Consider the following 20,708-nt stretch of genomic DNA (forward strand, 5'->3'; position numbering starts at 1 on the left):
GCTAGCCCGCTAGCCGAACCACTCCGCCCCGCTCCCAGCGGAGTGTTGTCAGTTGAGCCCCCGCTCCGCGCTCCGCCGCGGCAGTCTGGCAGTCACAGCACCGCTCGCCGCAGAGCACGCCGACACCGCCGCGATCCAGGTAGCGCAGATCGCAGAGCAGCCTCCGTGGCGACGCAGCGACGCAGCGACGCACTTGGACTCGAGGCGCAACCGCTCCGGTTCGATCCGCGGATCCGCGAGGGGCGGCTAGCGAGCGCTAGCGAAGGACACGTTGGAGCTGTGCTGCGCCACCATGTCGGACGAGAAGTTCGCCAACGCGGGCAAGGCGGCCGGCCTGCAGATCTGGCGGGTGGAGGTGAGCAGGCCAAGCAACAACAACAACAACAAGGGCGCCGGTTCCTCCTGCTCTTGTTTGCTCTCGTTACTCGCGGCATGTCTCCGGGATGACCATTTTCATCGGCGACACTTCCCCCGCTCCTCGCCCAGTTCGTCCGCGACCGTATCTTCCAGTCGGCCTAATTTGATTTCCTCGTTCCGAGGCTCGAGATTGCACTTGGGTCTGCTTCTGCCCCCCTCCCTCTTTGCACCCCATGGGGCGTGTTGCGCCCCGCGGCGGCCGGACGGACGGGCCGGGCGCCGTCTGGACGTTGGGCCACTCGCGGCCTGCTGGGCGGCCTGTGGACTGGACTGCACCCCGCAGCCTCAACCACCCCTAACTGCCGCCAAGGATGGGGGAGGCGGCATTGCCGGGCATTGCAGATCGCCGAGGGGGCGAGCCGGCGCGGCAAGCCAGCGCGGCAAGCCGGGGGGCACCCGGGGGGCCGCACACCAACTTCATGGCCATTTTCCATGCCCCCCCCCCATTTCATCCCCGGGCTCCGGGCTCCTCCCCTCACGTGACCTGGATAACCTTCCCGTGTTTACTTTGGATGTGGCGGAGTGTATCGACGGACTCCCCGGCCGGCTCGCTTTCCATTTTCCCACTTTTCCGACAGTGCACTGAAAAAAAAGTGTAGTTAGGGCAACCACAAGTGGGGAGGCAGAGGCAGGGTCAGGGGGCGGCAACGGCCTAGGAAGCGCGTGAAGCTATGCGCGAGTAAGGTGCAGGGGTTACTTATTTTGCTTCGATTGTAAGATCTAGCCCGTTGATTGCAAAACGCTTTGCACATATCAAAAGAGCACAAAATTTGGGGTGCATTAGGCCTAGTAGACTGCCCGATACTTCCAATGCAACCGAACACAAGGGCGAAATCATTTACATCAACATGGCGCATTCGAGTTTTTCCTCAATTTTAAGATTTTTGTGTTTTTCGGTGTTTTTACTGCACTTTAATATTAGGTACGGGGGGAGTTTCGAGAAGAGCAATTAGCCTAATGCACCCTAAATTTCAAGCCCTTTCCATCGGTGTAAAGCGTTTTGAAAAACACAGTCTAGTTTTCATAATCTCGAACAAGTGCGCAACCTCGGCACTGACGGCGCGAGCATCGCTTCACGCTCTCCCTAGGCCGTTGCCACCCCCTGGGCAGGGTGCTCTCTCGGTCAGCGTGGCTGCCGCCGCTCAGGCTGGGAGGGTCAACAGTGGCCCGCGCACACGCGACCCGCGACCCGCGCGCGCACAAGCAAGCAGTGTCCCACGACGACCGGCTCACCGAATCCCAGACCGTTTTTGCGCTCTGCCTTTCCCCAGGGAGGCGGTGCTCTCGGCGCTCTGTCTCTCTCGCACTACTCAAGGGGCCTTGCGTTGAAGAGCGAAGGGGAGAGAGAGAGAGAGAGAGAGAGAGAGAGAGGGGAGGGGAGAGGAAAGAGAGAGAGAGAGAGAGAGAGAGAGAGAGAGAGAGAGAGAGAGAGAGAGAGAGACGAAGCTTTGTTCGGAAACAGCTCGCTGCTCCGCCCTACCGGGGAGCGCGACGGCCGAGGCCCCAGTCGTTACGCGGCGCTCTTTGTTTTCTCCTCTTTTTGGCCCCCTCTTTTTCTTTCTCTCTCTCTCTCTCTCTCTCTCTCTCTCTCTACCGGCGGCGCGGTGGCGCAGGACTACAAGTCACTGTCACTCGGTGACTCATGGAGGCCCCGCCGAAATGTTCCATGTTGGCGGCCAGGGTGCTGACCGGTGCCGCACTGTTGTCGCTCCGTCTCTGTCGCACTCGCTGGGCGTGGGGCGTTGCGCGGGGGTGCGAGAGACGGGGCCCACGAGTCGCTTGGGGTTTCGAGGGGTGGGTCGTTTCCGAACGGTCCTGCTCGGCTGCTCCGGCGCGGGCAGCACACGCCAGCGTTTTGGAGACCTAGCAGGCCTGCCCACACCCCGGTCTGCCCGGTCTTGCTCCGTTTCGGCCCCCCGACCCCCGAACCGAAACCGGCCAAAAAATAGGCTTTTCCGATCCACTGGCGGCGGACCGCCGCAAGAGATGGTCCATAAAAAAAAGTGATAAGAATTCGTCATCGGGAGTCCTTTCCTGTCGAGTAGCCAAAAGTCCCGCGCGGACAGCGTGCGTGTGCGTGAGCGTGTGCGTGCGCGCGTGGTCCCGATAGTACAGTGATTGTGCCCGACATCGGGGGCAGCCCGGCCGCGGCCGGCGGCCCCCTCCCCGGTCCGCCTTCCGAGTCTTTTGACTGGACTTCCGTGGGAAAGCCAACGCACGCGAACGCGCGAATGCATGAGTCATATTTCGCGTCAGAGCCATATTCCGGGGGCCCCCCACCCTCCCCCTTTCGCCGCGCTGCCCCGCTGCCCTCCGACAAGCGTGCTAATTTCTTTGGTGCTCTTTTGTCTCGACGAAAGGGCGTAGCAGCGTAGCAGGGTGGCGGGGCCTAAGGAGGGGTCTCGTGCCCTTTTCTGGGGGCGTGGACACTTTTCAAAATGTTTTCTGGACCCACTGCGGCTGACTAGGCTCTCAAGAGCCGCTATCTGTCTCTCTCGCACTCATGGGACGTCCCGTAGGGGTGACAGAGAGACGAAGAGGCTCTTTGTCGCGGCCGCGGCGTGTCCTTGACGGTGTAACTACCACGTCCCGTAGGGGTGACAGAGAGACGAAGAGGCTCTTTGTCGCGGCCCCCGGCGTTTCCTTGACGGTGAAAAATACCACCCCGTAGGGGGGGACGAGAGACGAAGAAAAGGCTCTTTGTCGCGGGGGCCCCGGCGTGTCCTTGACGGTGTAAATACCACGTCCCTTTGGGGTGACGAGAGACGAAGAGGGTCTTTGGGCGCGGGGCCCCGGGGTGGTTTCCTTTACGGTGTAAAAACCAACCCGGGACCCCTAGGGGTGACAGAGAGAAAAGACCCCCTTTTGTCCCCGGGGGGCCCCCGGGGTTTCCCCGGAAAGGTGGAAATACCCCCCCCCCCCGCCCCCCTATTGGGCCCCGAGACCCAAGGGCCCCCTTTGTCGCCCGGGGCCCCCGGCCTTGACGGGACCCCCACCCCCGCCCTAGGGGGGCCCCCAAAAACAAAAGCCCTTTGCCCCGGCCGCCGGGGGCCTTGACGGTGACCAAACCCTTTCCCTTAAGGGGTGACAAAGAGACCAAGGGCCCCCCCCGCCCCGGCCGCGGGGTGTCCCCCCCACGGGGAAAAACCCCCCCCCGGGGCCCGTAGGGGTGACAGAGGAAAAAGGAAAAAGGCTCTTTGTCGCGGCCGGGGGTCCTTTCCTTTAAATACCACGTCCCGTAGGGGGGCAAGAGACGAAGAGGCCGGGGCCGGGGTGTTTTACGGGAACAAGGGGAGGGGGGACAAAAGACGAAAGGTTTTGGGCGGGCCGCGGCGTGTCCTTGACGGTGTAACTACCCCGTCCCGTAGGGGGGACAGAGAGACGAAGAGGCTCTTTGTCGCGGCCGCGGCGTGTCCTTGACGGGGTAACTACCACGTCCCGTAGGGGGGACAGAGAGACGAAGAGGCTCTTTGTCGCGGCCGCGGCGTGTCCTTGACGGTGTAACTACCACGTCCCGTAGGGGTGACAGAGAGACGAAGAGGCTCTTTGTCGCGGCCGCGGCGTGTCCTTGACGGTGTAACTACCACGTCCCGTAGGGGTGACAGAGAGACGAAGAGGCTCTTTGTCGCGGCCGCGGCGTGTCCTTGACGGTGTAACTACCACGTCCCGTAGGGGGACAGAGAGACGAAGAGGCTCTTTGTCGCGGCCGCGGCGTGTCCTTGACGGTGTAACTACCACGTCCCGTAGGGGGACAGAGAGACGAAGAGGCTCTTTGTCGCGGCCGCGGCGTGTCCTTGACGGTGTAACTACCACGTCCCGTAGGGTGACAGAGAGACGAAGAGGCTCTTTGTCGCGGCCGCGGCGTGTCCTTGACGGTGTAACTACCACGTCCCGTAGGGGCGACAGAGAGACGAAGAGGCTCTTTGTCGCGGCCGCGGCGTGTCCTTGACGGTGTAACTACCACGTCCCGTAGGGGCGACAGAGAGACGAAGAGGCTCTTTGTCGCGGCCGCGGCGTGTCCTTGACGGTGTAACTACCACGTCCCGTAGGGGTGACAGAGAGACGAAGAGGCTCTTTGTCGCGGCCGCGGCGTGTCCTTGACGGTGTAACTACCACGTCCCGTAGGGGTGACAGAGAGACGAAGAGGCTCTTTGTCGCGGCCGCGGCGTGTCCTTGACGGTGTAACTACCACGTCCCGTAGGGGTGACAGAGAGACGAAGAGGCTCTTTGTCGCGGCCGCGGCGTGTCCTTGACGGTGTAACTACCACGTCGGCGGCAATCATTACCAGCACCGAGTTCAGGGCAAGCAGCTCTAGCGCCAACGAGCCATTACGGATGCAAAGCACGACAGTGACAACGCTAACGCATGGCTAACGCTAGGCCAAGGCAGCAACAGCCTGCCGGGCCTGCCATGCCGGCCACTCTGGCCTCTCTCCCCGGCGCACAGTGGGCCAGAAGACCGGAGGAGACGGACAAAACTCTATACGCGTTTTAAGCTCCAGCGTCGCTAAATGGGACTCAAATCGAACGTGTGACCCCACCAATGGATTGCTCTCCGAACGAGGAATCCATTGGTGGGGTCACACCTTCGGTTCGAGGCCTGTTTAGCGACTCTGGAGCTCAAAACGCGTCGTGAGTTTTGTCCGCCTCCACCGGTCTTCTGGCCCACTGTGCTGCGGCCCGGCGGCGACGATGACCCGACATGACGTGGAGGCTCATTTCGTCGTGTCGCGTCCATAATAGATTGCGGCGGATTAACTTGTCACTGCCTTGCTGCTCGGCCGGGGCGGCGCCGCGCCCGGCACTGCAAAATCAATGGGCCGGACGGGGAAAGGCAGAGGGAGAGGGAGAGGAAGAGGGAAGAAAAACGAAAAAGTGGCGGAAATCGGCTTGGCACGCTTCGTCGCACCGCCTGCTTGTTTTCGCCTTCGTCACGCGGCAAGGAGCCGCGACGCCTGGAAGGAGAATTTTTCTCCGCAGGCGGAGACGTGAAAAATGGGCGTCGCAACACTGTAACTTGGGGAGAGGAGGGGGTGCACTGGTTGAGACGTCTCCGCCAAAGCCCAGCCCAGGCCGCGGCGCTGCACCGGCGACGGCGGCGACGCTGTGCGCAGGCTCCAGCCAGCTCCAGCTGATTCCAGCAAACCGCCCCCTCCGCTTTCCCGATACCGTTCCTGGATCGTGCACCGACCGAACGGGACGGACCACCCATCTTCACCAGAGGGCCCGTGACGGCAGCTCTGACCGATCTTTGGCAGAGAGGGTCCCTGCCGGGCCGTGACGACGCCGTGTCTCATCGCATGTGTCATCAGCCACCCCTAGTAGCACAGACCGGCCGCCCGGCAATCGCCCGCGCGGCGCCGCGGCGACGCTCGCTAACGTGGCGCTAGCGCCGGCGACGGCCGAGCGCTACACGAAGTGGCACAAATGGGGACGCCCTTGCGCCTAGCGCCTGGGGTTGTCGCCCGAGCATCGCCGGCGGCAACCGCCACAGCGCTTGCAGGGCGACAGTCGCCTCGGCGATCATGCCAGGTTACCGAACCGCTCATAATACTAGCATGAAAAAAAAATGTGTCTCGAGTGACGTGTGTAGTTGAACACAAGTTTTTATTCGACACTGCGGGATTTGAACCCTAGTCTTGTAGATCCGAGAGCGCGCACGCTACCCCGAACCTACGAAGACACGATGAGGGGAGCCGTCCGACGATCAGTGCATATTCTTCATCTCCACGAGTGGCCGCCCGGGCACCTGCCGCCAGAGCGCTGCCGCCACAATATCGTTGTCCGAGAGAATCTTGGGCACCCTGGAAAAGAGGCGCCTGGGTATCTGGGCGTTACTGCCACGTTGGCTACTGCCGCGGCGCAAACGCCACAATAACTGATTCCGATAAGTTTTCGTGCGTTCGAGTACAGGGTCGCCAGAGCGGCGGACCGTCACCGCCAAGTCGGCGGTCGCCACGGCGCTGTCGCCGCGCTAACTCCGCCCGGTAGGTTTCCGAGCGTTCGAGTACGGAGTCACCAGAGTAGCGGAGCGTCACCGCCAAGTCGGCGGTCGCCACGGCGCTGTCGCCGCGCTAACTACGCCCGGGAGGTTTTCGAGCGTTCAAATACGGAGTCGCCAGAGTGTTAGAGCGTCACCGCCCAGTCGCCGGTCGCCACGGCGCTGTCGCCGCGCTAACTCAACCCAAGAGGTTTTCGGGCGTTCGAGTACGGAGTCACCAGAGTGTTGGAGCGTCACCGCCAAGCCGGCAGTCGCCACGGGGCTGTCGCCGCGCTAACTCCACCCGGGAGGTTTCCGAGCGTTCGGGAGGGATGTCGCCAAGATGACGCGTGGGCACCATTTACAAGCAACGTGCGGCGCGCTAGCCGGAGGGGCCATGGTAGGCTGTCGCCGCGGCGACTCCCGAGTGTCGCCGCGGCGCGTCGAAGGCGACCGTCAAGCGACGGGTCTGTGCTACTAGGGACGTCATCGACGACCCTTCAATAGAGCACCTGTCCGACGTCACTCCGACTCACACGACGTGCGGCGCGTGCGTGTGTGTGTGTGTGTGTGTGTGTGTGTGAGTCACGCTGAGGCTGAGGCAAGCTGGGGCTGCCCCGCGACACCGCGACCGCACGGCCGGCTTTCCGTCACAACGGATTGGCCCACCGGCCATCGGCCCATCGGCTTGACCACGGTCGCGGTGACGAGGCGGTTCGCTCTGTCTCTGTCGCACTCGTGGACTGGACCGTACGTGTGCGAGAGAGAAGAAGCGAAGACTAACCGCCCGCGGCCAGCGCGACTACCAGCGCGACCAGCGCGACTACCAGCGCGACCAGCGCGACTACCAGCGCGACCAGCGCGACTACCAGCGCGACCAGCGCGACTACCAGCGCGACCAGCGCGACTACCAGCGCGACCAGCGCGACTACCAGCGCGACCAGCGCGACTACCAGCGCGACTACCAGCGCGACTACCAGCGCGACCAGCGCGACTACCAGCGCGACCAGCGCGACTACCAGCGCGACCAGCGCGACTACCAGCGCGACTACCAGCGCGACCAGCGCGACCGGGAACACCGGCACACATTCCGCACCTCGGATTACGCGGCCGGGACGACCGGGACGTCTCCAGAGCGGAGGGGAGGCCCTGCGGCAAGACTGGACCGCGCCACCCGGACCCGCCCATCGCTCTGTCTCTCTCGCACTCGTACGGGACGCCCCATGAGTGCGACAGAGAGCGACGAACCGCAGTGCAGAATCGCGATGCAGGCTGCAAAGCACCACGGCCGTGAGAGAGAGAGAGAGAGAGAGAGAGAGAGAGAGAGAGAGAGAGAGAGAGAGAGAGAGAGAGAGAGAGAGAGAGAGAGAGAGAGAGAGAGAGAGAGAGAGAGAGAGAGAGAGAGAAGCGGCGAGGCGGCGACCCGGAGCGCCCGCGCGAGAGAGGGTGGGCCGGCCCGCGCGACACCCCGGCCGCCCGGGACAGTCTACCCGCTCCACCGCAGGCGTCAGGCGTGGTCAGGCGCAGCGCTGCCGCTCGGCGTTCAGCGCTCCCAGCTTGAAGGCAAGGAGCGAGCGCAAGCCGGTGCCGGTACCGAGGGTCGCTGGGCACCCTACACTGCAATGCCGGATGCCTGAAGGGAGAGGGGTGGCACTCTAACCAACTCTAGACGCGTCTCTACACGCAAAAAAATAAAAGTCAGTCCAGAGCTAACTTTCTTAGTTGGCGTTTTTTAGCACCACAGCTAAAAAAATTGCAACTCTGCTAGCGACCTCTGCTGAGTAGCGCTGCTCCTTTAGCTGAGGGTCTGCCGGAGATCGGCTTTCCCGGAACCTATATTTCTGGAGGATTCAGCTACTTCAGTTTGCTGCAGTGCTAATCAATCGCTGCAAAAATGGGATTTACAATGCAGCAAAAATGTTTAGGAGATAGGGCAAGGCTAGGTTCGTTCCGTGGCGCTTCGCTCGCGCTGATGGCTAGCAGTGAGAGATGGGTTAGTCGGGGAACGGATGCTCCCCATGTTCTCACCGTGACATCTCCCATGGTCAGCAATTTTTAAAGTCTCTTGAGACACGACTGCCCCGGAGGAGCCTTACGCCTCAGGATGACTGGTCCGTCTTAGACAGAACATCCCGCACCTTCTAATAAATATCATAATCATGAAGAATTCTACAATGCTAATGCAGCTAGAGTTGCCACTAATCTCCGTTTTCTCCATAGCTAAATTTACCCAGCTAATAATTTTTAGCTGTGCAGCTAAAAATTTTGCTGGGCCTACAGAGCTAGATAAATTAGCACTGGTGCTAACTTTTTAGCTCTGAATCGATTTATTTTTTTGCGTGTACTCCCCCTCTCTAATCTCCTCTTTAGGGTCCGCGTGCAGGACTCTAGCCAACCACCTGCAGTGCAGGCACGGCCTTCAGATTACGATAAGGATGTAATCAAAGACCTTCGGTCCGCGGCGCCGCGGCCAAGGCAAAGGAGGTTGTGACGAGTCGCTCGTCTTTATCAAAGGCCAATCAAAACTAACCTTTTCTAGGCTGCGGAGGCGCGAACCGGTGCGGACCGAAGGAGACTGGATTTGGAACTGTTTGGCACCGCGGCTGGAGAGGGCGGGGCGGGGCGGGGCGGGCGTGGCCGCGGCAGAAGGAGGGATGCAGGCCGGTGGAAAGGTCACCAGTGGGGTGCAGCGACCTGGCGGCAGGGCGCGGCAGGGCGCGGCAGGGCGCGGCAGGGCGCGGCAGGGCGGCAAGGCTGACGGACGGCGGACAGGTATTGCTCGCCTTCCGCCGCCCTGTTGCCCCCCCCCCTCCCCTCCCCGGCGAGGCGCCCCCTCAACGCCCCCTCGAGGCCCCGTCGCCGAACCAGTCTCATGAGCGGCCTGGTCTAACGGCGCCCTTGTTGCGCAGGGATTTAAAGCGTTTCTTCTCTTTTGCAGAACTTCGACCTCAAGCCCGTCGCTGAAAATGACTTCGGCAAGTTCTACGTCGGCGACTCGTACCTCGTGCTGTCGGTAAGAGCGAGAGAGAGATAGAGAGAGGAGTTTCCACATGGAAGTCGCGGGGATGCCTGAACTTTGTTTCCGCGTTGCAGACCAAGAAGTGCGGCGGCCTGCTGGGCATGGGCAGCTTCTCCTGGGACATCCACTTCTGGCAGGGCCAGGAAACTTCACAGGTGAGCTTCACGTGCGCCCGGGTGCCTGTTGACGACTTGGTAAATAAGAGGGGGGGGGGCTATCGACCGAAAATATCGCAGCCGACCGCAGCACCGCGCCATAGGAACAAGCGGCGATTAATCCCGCTCGCGCCCATGAAGGCAATCGAGTGCCGCCCCTCCACCACCGACACGGTGCTCCGTCTCTCTCGCACTCGTGTGGTGCGCCGTGTGCCGTGGGGGTGCGAGAGAGACGGCCGTATGAAAGCAATACCGTTCGGAATGGGACTGCAGTGCGACGCCGCTAGACGCCCGGCGCCTTGCCTTGCCCGGCGCCACCGAGTCCTCGACTCCGGCCACTCTCCTTCCGGGGCCCGGATGTGTGTCTGGGTGCGTCCCGTCCGGGCCGCGCGCGCCGTTGTAACGCTCCAAAAGCAACTCCAGCACTTTATCTGGAGGCGCAGCGCACCCGACAATCGACCAAAATAAAACCGGAAACGACCTAGTGAAGCAGGCTGACTCCAAACAGTGTGCCGACACCAATCTGTCTCGTTCGCAGTCATAGGGCGCTCCGTGGGGGTGCGAGAGAGACAGAGGCCTGCCTGCCGCGTACGATTAGTCCTGGCAGCAGGCAACACGGCAACACACGGCCGGTGCGGTGCGCTCGCTATCTCGGGCAAACATGCGGGCGGGGCGGGGCGTGTGGGACACTGACGGGGTGGACGCGGCCGGCCGGCTGGTTGGCGCGCTGCCGCGCGGCGCCGGTGATAAGCGGACACCTTCTGCCACTTCTGGCGCATCGCCGCATCGCCGCATCGCGGTGCCGGCCGAGTGATAGTGCATGAGCGTGGCCGCGCCCGAGTGCTTCTCGGCGTGGCGCCCAACGAGTGCGTGCGGGGGGCGGGGCGGGGCGGGGCCAGGGCAGGACCTCGGCCAGCCTTGGCCAAGCCCGCCAGGGACGACACTCGATCATTCATCACGGCCAGGGTGGCCAGGGTGGCCAGGGCGGCCAGGGTCACCCGGCCGGGGGGCGCCCGGACGATCCCCGGGGAGCGCAGGCACAGCGTGGGCACTGGGAAGGGTGGGGCCGGTTCGCCCTTTGGCGCCGCCTTTGAACGGCGCGCGTCGCGTCCCGGGCACGCCACCGCCACAATGTAAAAAGTTTTACAAGCCAGGCGTCCAGGCCTTCCCCGGGGAGTGCTGGGCTGGCTCTGGGCGGGTGCACTGCTCTGTATCCCGTTGGGTTTACTTTGCGTACCCACCTCGCATTGCAGCTCAGCCTACAAAGCTCCACGCTCTTCCTTTGACACTGCCTCACTTGGCGGGGATCCGCGCCAAATTTCGCACAGATATGCAGGGTGTCGTTGGGTTTTCGAGGAAAAAGGGGTGGAGGGGGGACGTCTGGCGGCCTCCACGCCGCACGCCTTGCCGGACCTGCTGAGCTCCATGCAATAGGGGGTGGGGTGGGGCACGTCGGCGGAGTCTGCGTGCTGTCTCCCGCGGCGCCCTCCAGCCCCGCCAGCCCCGCCACCGGCACTGCGGCGTAGAAGCAGAGGGCTAGAAGGCCACCGGCAGCGCGGCGCCAGCACGGCAGCGAGGCAGCAAGGAGGGACCATGCCGGGACCAGGGATGTCGTGGCGCTGTGCGTGGCGCTGTGCGTGGCGCTGTGCGTGGCGCGCACAGTGGGCCAGAGACCGGTGGAGGCGGCCAAAACTCTAGACGCGTTTTGAGCTCCAGAGTCACTGAACAGGCCTCGAACCGAACGTGTGACCCCACCAATGGATTCCTCGTTCGGAGAGCAATCCATTGGTGGGGTCACACGTTCGGTTCGAGTCCCATTTAGCGACTCTGGAGCTCAAAACGCGTCTAGAGTTTTGGCCGCCTCCACCGGTCTCTGGCCCACTGTGACGCGCCCCTCCTTCGCCCCCCTACCCCTCGGCTTCCCTCTGCGAGGAAGCCGCTCATTGGGATTCAAGAACAACGGCCTCCACCCTCCGCGGCCGAGGGAGCATCTCGTCTCGTCCCCAATTAAGGGCGAGGCATGTCAGGCTGGCGAGGGGCGTCCCGGGCGTCGGGAGCGGCGGCCCCGCCCGACCGACTCGGGGAGCCGGCGCCGGGATTCGAACCCACGACCAAGGCGCGCTTTCTCTCTTGCCGCAGGACGAGGCCGGCGCCGTGGCCGTGTTCTCCGTGGAGCTGGACGACTACCTCGGCGGCGGCCCCATCGAGCACCGGGAGGTGCAGGGCCACGAGACCGACCTCTTCCTCTCCTACTTCAAGTCCGGTAAGGTGGACCCCACGCTTTTGTTTGTCGTTTTGTTTTCTTGTTGTTTTATGCAACTGACCTGCACGGACTGCCGCAGGAATCCGCTACCTGCCCGGCGGGGTGGCCACCGGCTTCAAGCACTTCGACCCCAACAACTGGGAGAACTGCCTGTACCAAGTGAAGGGCAAGCGCAACGTGCGAGTCAAGAAGGTAAACAGAAGCGTCGCACTCCGCAACATCCAGTCAATATTCCGCGCTGCGTTCTCGAACCGGCGGAGTGCCGCTGAGCGTGAAGGGTGTACACTGTAACTGTACATAAACCTAGCAGCGAGGCCGCGGAAATTCGACGCTACCGAAATAGGATTACGAGCAGTGACGTCACCACCGCCTGTATAGAAACACTCACGCCTTGCAATGTCTCGCCCCGAGTCTTCCACCATCGGCGAGAGAAAGATGATTCAAAACGAACTGCAAATGTTTCAGTGCGGCCGCTAGATGGCTGGGATGCCGTCGTCAAGGCCATTCGTTTCGTTTTGATAGAGCAATGTTCAGACGGGATAGTAGCAGTGAATAGAGTGATCGGTAAGGAAGGGAAAATGAAAAATTAATTCGAGCTTGTCTTCATGTGTAAAGTTTGAAGCTTTGGCTGCCCGTCTTCGGCCTGTAAATAGACGTCAGGACCACTGACTAGATGTTTAGATTCGGTGTGTGTTCTGTGTCCAATCTAGTAATGCTCTGTATTTTCGCTACTCTCACTTTTTGCTCTCGACCACGGGCAGGAAGACGTAAGTACTGGTATATTGTACTCTTTCAATTTCACCTTTTTAACGTATTTATTTACTCGTTTACTTTCAACTGTATCTCAGAACCTCAGCACGGTACATTAGCTTCCCATTTTTCTATTTTTACTTTTTTCAACTCATTTTTTTTCTTTTTCGAGTATTCCTCAGAACCTCCGCACGCGTCCGCACGTGTAGTGATCTGGTAAAATACAACAAAAGATAGAACCGCCTCGTAGACTTTCGTTTCTTTTGTTGGATATCGCTGCCCTCGTGACTTCGGCTCTGCAATCAAGCAGCAATTATTTAATCCGCCAAATGGAAAACAATATAATTAGCCCTGTCGTGTGGTACTGTTCGCAAGCTGTAGCGCCGCTTTGCACGAGTGGCCCTCTAGAGGTCGCGGATGTAGAGGTCGTTGGACGTTTTCGATAGACTGATAGACACGCTTGCCTAGTCGAGTGTAGCGAGGATAAGGCCGGGTCGAGATCGCGCGTCCAGCGAGCGCGATAGCGAAACGCACCTGGCCGCGTCCCAGAGGTCCTCTCAGTTTTTAGTTTTTCTTGCTTCCGCATGAGAAAAGCCGAACCAAGTTAAAAATGTCGCCTTTCAGACGTTTGCCTCTGTTTCTGCCCCGAGGCGGCAAGTCCTGCCGGCGTGGCGTGGCGTGCCGTGCCTTGGCGCACGCCAAGTGCCCTTCGCGTGACGCAGAGTCTTTCGCGTGTCGCGCCACGCACAAACTGCACGCCGCGGCCAGCAGGCGGCCGCTCTGTCTCTGTCGCACGCCTGCGGGACGCTCCACGAGTGCGAGAGAGACCGAACGGCGAAATCGCCGTTCGGGATCAGGGACTCTGGGCTTGGAGCGCCGCGCGGGTAGGCAGCCCAGCGTGCAGCCGCGTTCGCCGGACTGCCAGTCAGCAGGCTGTGCTCCCTCTCACTCGTGGCGCGTCCCGCAGAGGTGGGACAGAGACAGAGCGACAGCCTAGCCTGCCGTCGGCCTGCCGTCGGCCTGCCGTCGGCCTGCCGTGACAGAGACATTCTGGGCATTCCCTCTTCAGTACGTACGACGAGGGGAACGGCCGGGCGGTGAACTTAGTTAGTTGGAAGGTTTGACGCATGCAGCGCTAGTGGCGGACTGCCCTTGCATAGAGCTCCAAGCAGGCAAGCCAGCAAGCAAAATGTGGTGCCGGTAGAAGCCTCGTTCGAAGGGCAGGCCATCGGCGGCCATCGGCACCGCGATGTCGAGCTCGACGGAGCTTGACTCGGAGGTGTCGCACGCCTGGCCTCCCTCGCCGAGCCCCTCCACGAGTCCCTCACTCTGGCCGTGCCGCAGGTGGAGGCGCACATCTCGGCCATGAACCGCGGCGACTGCTTCATCCTGGACGCCAACCACGACATCTACGTGTACGTGGGCCGCGGCGCCAAGCGCATGGAGCGCATCCGCGCCATCAGCGCCGCCAACATGATCCGCGACCAGGACCACGGCGGCCGCTCCCGGGTGCACATCGTCGGTAAGGCCTCCAGCTTCCGTCCCGTCGGGTGCTTGGGAAGGGCGGCTCTGATTGGCCGGTGGCTTTGCAGACGAGTTCAGCGACCAGGGCGAGGTGGACACGTTCTTCGAGAGGCTGGGCTCGGGCTCGGCCGACGAGGTGGCTGACGAGTCCTCCGGCGGCGAGGACGAGGAGTTCGAGATCAAGGAGCAGGTACTCACACGCAGCGCCTATTTTGAATCGTCGCTCCTTTTTATCTATTTTCGGTTCAAGGTCTTAACACGACGCTTGTCTTCCTAGGAGGACATCTCCCTGTTCAAAGTGTGGGAGGACCCCAGCGGGAGGGTGACGGTGTCCAAGGTCGGCCAGTACCCGCTGCGGCACGCTCAGCTCGACAGCAACGTGAGTGGAGTAGGTTTGAAAATTAGTTAGTTGTCGAAATAGCCGAGCGGCACGCAACGGTGGCGGGTAGCGTCTTATTCGCAGTCTTCTCTTAATTCCTCTTTAATCGACCTGGTGTTTAATTACTACGTGACTGAACCGACGCGGTTGGCAGGACTGCTTCGTGCTGGACGCGGGGACGGCGGGGCTGTTTGTTTGGATCGGACGCAACTCCACTAAGAATGAGAAGGTGCAGGCCATGAACAAGGCGCAGGTCTTCCTGAAGGAGCACAAGAGGCCCTGGTGGAGCAAGGTACGGCCATTTGGGACTGCTTGGTCCTCGTGTCTGGGAGTCGAACCATTGCCCTCACGTTCGCTGTTTTGCTTCCCAGATCTCCCGCGTGGTGGAGGGCGCCGAGCCGGCCGCCTTCAAGCAGTACTTCGTGGACTGGAGAGACCAGAGCATCCTGCCCAGCGCGCTCAACCACGTCTACTCGCCCAACCGGCTGAACGGTGAGGGCCGGGGCTGGGCTGGCGGGGCGGGGCTCGGCGTGCTGGTGCCCGATGACGCGTGACGACGACGTTGGTCTGTTGGTTGCAGCCGTGATGGAGGAGGCCGTGGAGCTGCCCGCCGACGACCTGCGGCGCCTGGTGAAGCAGCAGGGCCCCGCGGTGGGCTTCATGCCCGACCAGGGCGCGGGCCACGTGGAGGTGTGGCGCATCGAGGACTTCGAGCTGCAGCCCGTGCCCAAGGAGACGTACGGCCGCTTCTTCGGCGGCGACTCGTACGTCGTCAAGTACACTGGGACGGCGGGCGGCAAGGAGCGCCACGTCATCTACTTCTGGCAGGGCGAGACCAGCTCGCAGGACGAGCGCGCCGCCGCCGCCATGCAGGCCGTGCGCCTGGACGACGACCTGGGCGGCCGCGCCATCCAGGTGCGCGTGGTGCAGGGCCACGAGCCTCGCCACTTCATGTCCATCTTCAAGGGCCGCATGATCGTCTTCCTGGGCGGCCACCACAGCGGCTTCCGCAACGCGAGCCGCGACAGCCGCGACGACGAGCACTACGGCGTCAACGGCGCGCGGCTGTTCCGCGTCCGCGGCACCTGCACGGACGACGTGCGCGTGCACCAGGTGCCCGCGCGCACCGAGAACCTCAACTCGGACGACGCCTTCGTGCTGGACACGGCCGGCGCGCTCTTCGTGTGGTTCGGCCAGGAGTCCAGCCCCGCGGAGCGCGAGGCCGCGCTGGCCGCGGCCAGGCTGGTGGCGCCGGGCAGGGAGCCGCAGCAGGTGCGCGAGGGCTCCGAGCCCGACGAGCTGTGGACCGCGCTGGGCGGCCCCGGCGAGTACACCTACGCGGGACACCACTCGCAGCACGCGCACATGCCCGCCAGGCTGTTCCACTGCCAGATCACGCTGCGGGGCAAGTTCCGCGTCAATGAGGTCGACAACTACAGCCAGGAGGTGAGCATGGCGCTGCGGCCATGGCTGCGGCAGGGGCGAGGTAGGCCACCGTCTCCACGCCGGTGCACTGCGTGCTGGGTTGGTGGTCTACCTGGCAGGCGCTACAGGTCGCCTTAAACTTGAACTCGGTGACCCACCGGGCTGCTGTTTGCCAGCCAGCTCCGACCTGAACAACGCGCCTGACCTCCATGCCCATTGGCCCTTCCGTAAAAAGGCCCCCCATGAATAATCTCTCCCTACCGCGCAGGATCTCGCCGAGGATGACGTGATGGTCCTGGACTCCGGTGACGAGGTGTACGTGTGGATCGGTGACAAGTCGCACGCCAAGGAGAAGGAGCTCAGTTTGAAGATGGCGGAGGTAAGCTTAATGCTTCCTGTGTTTATCTGCTTTCAAGTTGGCGTGGGCTGAGGGCCTACACTACAGTCGGTCCGCGTTATCTTGTCCAGGATTACTTGAAGATGTCCCCGGTGCACCGGCACCGCGCCACCATCATCCAGATCAAGCAGGGCGAGGAGCCGGCCGGGTTCACCACGCTGTTCCCCGAGTGGGACGAGGAGTACTGGCAGGTACACAACACAAATTTGTAGGCCCGTGTTTCATCGTTGTGCGACCCTAACATAACATGCTTCTACGAATATTCTGTAAATAAAATCCCGCTTTTGAAGATTTTTTTTCCCTTTTTTGTGATTAACATAAGGTTTGCCTGCCCGTTTTTAGAGTAGATCAAAGTAGATGAAGCCCTTAAAAATTTATCTTGAAAGACAACTTTGATTAGATATAGTATTATTTTGCATTTATTTTCCATTATTTTTGTGATCCTTGTTAGTGAATCTGTCTTGCTTCTGATGTTTGTATTCGAACAACTTGTGTATTTTAGACAAATATTTTGCTGTAAACAGTTGACTTCAGTAATAGGTAGTCCCCTTAGGAATCACTTGATCCGACCTACATTTATGAGAAGGCTAAATTCATGCATGTTATACTCAGCCTTTGGTCTCCAATGACAATGACTTTCAAGTCCAGAGTCCTTAATGTTTGCTGTTTTTAAGTTCTACCTCTTTTTTCCTTGCGAAAATACTGTGTGCATGTATTTTTTGTTTTGTGACAAGTTTTTAACAACGCATGTTTGTTCCATATTAGATATAGATGAAGAAGACTGATTACAATTAGTCGCCACCAGTCAAATATTGCTATGTTTTCTGCTGCTATTCCAATTGCTGTATAAATAGTGAGCGTAGGTGGTAATGTAGACAAAAGTATGCCTGACTTTAAAAATAAAGGTGGTTTTTGTTATTTCATAAGTGTGTTTGATATTTTTACTAACCAATGGCACGTTGATGATGGATGTTCTTTTCTTCATGTTAAATTTTTCTACACAGGTGCAGCCATCATATGATGACATCAAGAGACAGATCTCTGCCAACAACCCTGTTGGTCTGTCAATTGACTATGATGATACCGATTACTAAGAAAATTGTTATAGAAAGGAAGTGGAGAAAACGAATGCACAATTTGACAGTCCAAACCTTATAGCTCTAGTCTTTACCAAATCGAATTATTATTTTACACATAATAAACATTTATAAAAAGTTCTATGTTTAAAAATTTAAATATATATGCTTGTTATTGAATTTGAATGAATGCTTATTACATGTGTGAGTTGCAATGTAAGACTGAAAGAACAATGTATACCCCACTTCCATGGGAAAGGGTGGTATAGACAATCTTGAGATGATGCTCTTCTCATGAAACGTCTAACGAGGTATATAATATTACATAATTATTCCAATCTTATTACATAACATGTGCACAAGGTTGTAGCTTAATCACTTAAGACAATGTATTTCAATTCAACTATTAATATCTATTAGAAAGCCAATTTCTTTACTGCTCTGTGCCACTGAAAAGTGATAAAATAAATTTTGTTCCTAAACTACCTCTCTTCTTTTTCTCTTTAATATTAAATCAAGATGGGGCTCCCTAAATGACACATGTGCTGAGGGGTCTTCAGGCTCCAGACTCTCTTCTTCAACCTAGAAAAGAAAAGAAAGGTCTTACTTACATACATCATAATTAGTTTTCTTTCCAACTTTCTTAGTACCAACAAACCTGTGGGAAGAGGGACAAAAAATATTGCTCTAGCTCAGATTTTACTGCATGGAATGTCCGACCAGACACTGCTCCAATATCTTTTAAACTGTCAAAACCAGGTGGAATAGAAAGCGGTGAGTTGTGGTCCACAGAAACAGAACTTCTGAAATTTAAAAAAAAGGATTAATGTCTGTATTCCTCTGCTCAATTTGGCAAAGGAGAAGAAAGGATGCCTCCTTACTCACGGTGGATTAAATTCAAAGCCAGCGTAATAGAGAACATCTCTTCCGCGTTTGATAAGAGTGTTTTCCACAGTTGATGTAAAGTGAAGAGAAGAACCGTATATCAAAGCAGCTGTGCGAAGAGCACGGCATACTACTTTTTTCTTCTCTGGATCAAAATTCTGGTGGAGAGAGAACAAATTAAATAAAAAACTTTCACGGGCAGAATTTAATTTATCACAAATTTATCCAAAAAGAAAATACCTGAAATTCATCATATTTTGCCCCAATCAAGTGTGTTCTGATGACTGTTGGTTCAATGCAGTCTTTATCCTGCAATTCAAAAGAAGCGTTTCTTAGGGACATTCTATACATTATTGCCGAGATTACCAATATCCGGATAGAAAAAGGATTTACCGGATGATTTGGATGGTCAGACACAAATTTTTCCATGCGCTTCGCACTTATGTATTTAAAGTGATCTGGATTAGATTCAGCATATTTTTTCATAGCATTATTAATAGTTCTGATAAATTTATCAAATGTCAACCACAGCTGAGAGGGCTTTGATAAATCTAACACAATACCAACAGACACCATTCTTCCCTCTCTTAATGGAGTGTATATTAGCTGCGGAATAACTGCAGTAAATGCCGTTCCACCTCCTAGCTCCCAAAAGTTGCAAGTATCCTTGACCTGGACAGAAACAAAAAAATCGTGAGCAAGATGTAAAATTGAAAAGTCAAATTTATCTAGCAGTGAACATACCCCATCCCTATTCTGCTTGCGTCCAAAGGAATACTCCAGGGCAAGAGTGGGCCTTGCTGCTAAATTTCTTTCTAACAAATTATTAAGCATGGTTGTCTTCCCCTGGAAAACAAAATTTTGAAAATAAAAGTCACATAAAGGTACAACTAGAAATTGAAAACACCAAACTTACTACTTGTTTGCTCCCACACAAGATGAGAGTTCTGGTCAAAGCCTTCACCCGCTCTTCGTTCTGTTTGGCCTTTTCGACGGCCAAGTCACGCAGAGCCTCGAACTTGTTGTGGGTTGTCGCGTCGACTGCTTCAGTACCCCTGTTGTCAAAGGAGAAGCACCTTACAAAGCGACACTGACAGCAACTGAGGAGGAAAAGGCAGCGTCCATTTCGCCCGGCGAGCAAAGCAATAGCGGCATAAGTCAAAAACTCTGAGGAATTCTTACATGGCGCACTCCTATGGAGAGAATTTAAGTCTCGAAAAGACCAGGAAAGGCACGAACACAACACACTCTGCACCTATGTCGTCTGCTCGTTGTCATGGCAACAGGCCGGCGGGACAGGTGCCGCCCAGTGCTGCCCTCTGTGTTCCCGCGGCGTGGATTTGAAAGACAGCGCGGCGCGGTCGGAGCTCTATTTAGTTAAGCTCACGCCGTCGCGAGGGGGCGAGAGCGAGGGGGCGAGGGCGTGAGAGCGTGGGCCGAGGGATGCAAAAGTGAGGTTATATTCTAATGCTGGAACGTCCGAATACTGCTCACAGCAACCTTAAGGTAGACTAAAACTACAGAGAGCATGCAGAGAGTCTTTTGCGACTCAAATTTTTGCCGCTATGGGATCATAACCTCACTTTTGGAAGTATAAAGACTCCCCCCACTCCGCCCAGATCCACGCTCTCACGCCCTCGCCCCCTCGCTCTCGCTCCCTCGCGACGGCGTGAGCTTAACTAAATAGAGCTCGGCGCGGCGTGGCGCTCCGCCGCCAGCCCGCCCCGCCAGGCGGTCGGAAAACGAAACGAAACGAAACAGAGCACGCGTCCTTGAATCACCTGAATGATACTGGGCACTGTAATTTTCTATCGAATCCGTTCGTTCTCCGTGAGGTGCGCGCAACCGCCGTTACACGGTCTTACTGGTCCCGAGTGACCGGGCCCTTCCCATCGAGCGGAACCACTCGATCTCGAACCTCGTCGAGCGCAGAGTGAGATTTTAATTGCAACACCTGTTGGACGCCCCCATTCGCCGTTGGCGCGCACGGCTGGTACGGCTTCAGGCCATTATCCTGGCCTGGCCGGCTAGTTCCGGACAGCGTTTCTCGGGCAACCCGCGGGATGCCCCGTGTGTGCGACCAAAGCAGCGTCCATCAAGAACGCAACGCGAAAGTAGGCCGGCCGGGGCATAAACGCCGCTCGTGCATCCACTATTCCCAGTTGCCACTTCCCCACACCGAGCCGAGCGGTCAGCCGTCGAGTCATTCAAACTTGGGAGTTCCCGGGGAAGGCCAGTACCATGAACGGGCGCTGATACCGGCTGGCCCGGCTCGGCCCGGCCCCAGTGGATGGCCCTTGGCCCTTCCAACGTTGCCTGGACTGTTTGTCGCCTGTCTCTCTCGCACCCTTACGGGACGCCCCGCGAGTGCGAGAGAGACAGAGCGACAAAACGACTCTTCGGAATGTGTGTTCAGGTTGGCGGCCGACACATCTGGG

At 58.4% G+C, this 20,708-nt stretch overlaps 2 protein-coding genes across 5 annotated transcripts; one reads left to right on the top strand and one right to left on the bottom strand.

Moving 5' to 3' along the window:
• Nucleotides 1-42: 42 nt before the first annotated feature.
• Nucleotides 43-17,870, top strand: LOC117646479 (gelsolin, cytoplasmic). 4 transcript variants are annotated; one of them, XM_034387441.1, is made up of 15 exons: nt 43-355; nt 9,336-9,410; nt 9,491-9,571; nt 11,711-11,834; nt 11,914-12,026; nt 12,596-12,601; nt 13,929-14,106; nt 14,177-14,298; nt 14,386-14,496; nt 14,642-14,779; nt 14,859-14,979; nt 15,068-15,933; nt 16,181-16,291; nt 16,381-16,500; nt 17,314-17,870. In XM_034387441.1, exons 1-15 carry the CDS (start codon nt 293-295, stop codon nt 17,401-17,403), a joined length of 2,319 nt encoding a protein of 772 aa, XP_034243332.1. In that variant the 5' UTR covers nt 43-292; the 3' UTR covers nt 17,404-17,870. The 4 variants fall into 4 exon arrangements, with proteins under 4 accessions (XP_034243332.1, XP_034243333.1, XP_034243334.1 ...); XM_034387443.1 differs by having other exon boundaries at nt 45-355; nt 14,386-14,487; XM_034387442.1 differs by lacking the exon at nt 12,596-12,601 and having other exon boundaries at nt 44-355.
• On the bottom strand, nt 17,693-19,607 carry LOC117646481 (cytoplasmic dynein 2 light intermediate chain 1). Its single transcript, XM_034387448.1, has 8 exons — nt 19,453-19,607; nt 19,187-19,325; nt 19,015-19,116; nt 18,664-18,942; nt 18,511-18,579; nt 18,271-18,428; nt 18,044-18,188; nt 17,693-17,967 (listed from the first exon to the last, which is right to left on the bottom strand). Coding segments are annotated over exons 1-8 (999 nt in total). The 5' UTR covers nt 19,455-19,607; the 3' UTR covers nt 17,693-17,862.
• Between the last annotated feature and the right edge of the window lie 1,101 nt (nt 19,608-20,708).

The sequence above is a fragment of the Thrips palmi genome, unplaced genomic scaffold (genome assembly GCF_012932325.1).
Source record: "Thrips palmi isolate BJ-2018 unplaced genomic scaffold, TpBJ-2018v1 HiC_scaffold_19, whole genome shotgun sequence".
NCBI classification, from domain to species: domain Eukaryota; kingdom Metazoa; phylum Arthropoda; class Insecta; order Thysanoptera; family Thripidae; genus Thrips; species Thrips palmi.

What these genes read in the sequence shown, in the direction of transcription:
- LOC117646479 (XM_034387441.1), top strand. Translation starts at nt 293, where the DNA reads ATGTCGGACGAGAAGTTCGCCAACGCGGGCAAGGCGGCCGGCCTGCAG. An exon ending in ACTCGTACCTCGTGCTGTCG is followed by an intron (nt 9,411 to 9,490) that starts GTAAGAGCGAGA and finishes TCCGCGTTGCAG; the next exon opens with ACCAAGAAGTGCGGCGGCCT. An exon ending in AGTTCGAGATCAAGGAGCAG is followed by an intron (nt 14,299 to 14,385) that starts GTACTCACACGC and finishes TTGTCTTCCTAG; the next exon opens with GAGGACATCTCCCTGTTCAA.
- LOC117646481 (XM_034387448.1), bottom strand. An exon ending in CTGACCATCCAAATCATCCG is followed by an intron (nt 18,580 to 18,663) that starts GTAAATCCTTTT and finishes TTTGAATTGCAG; the next exon opens with GATAAAGACTGCATTGAACC. An exon ending in GGCTTTGAATTTAATCCACC is followed by an intron (nt 18,189 to 18,270) that starts GTGAGTAAGGAG and finishes TTTAAATTTCAG; the next exon opens with AAGTTCTGTTTCTGTGGACC.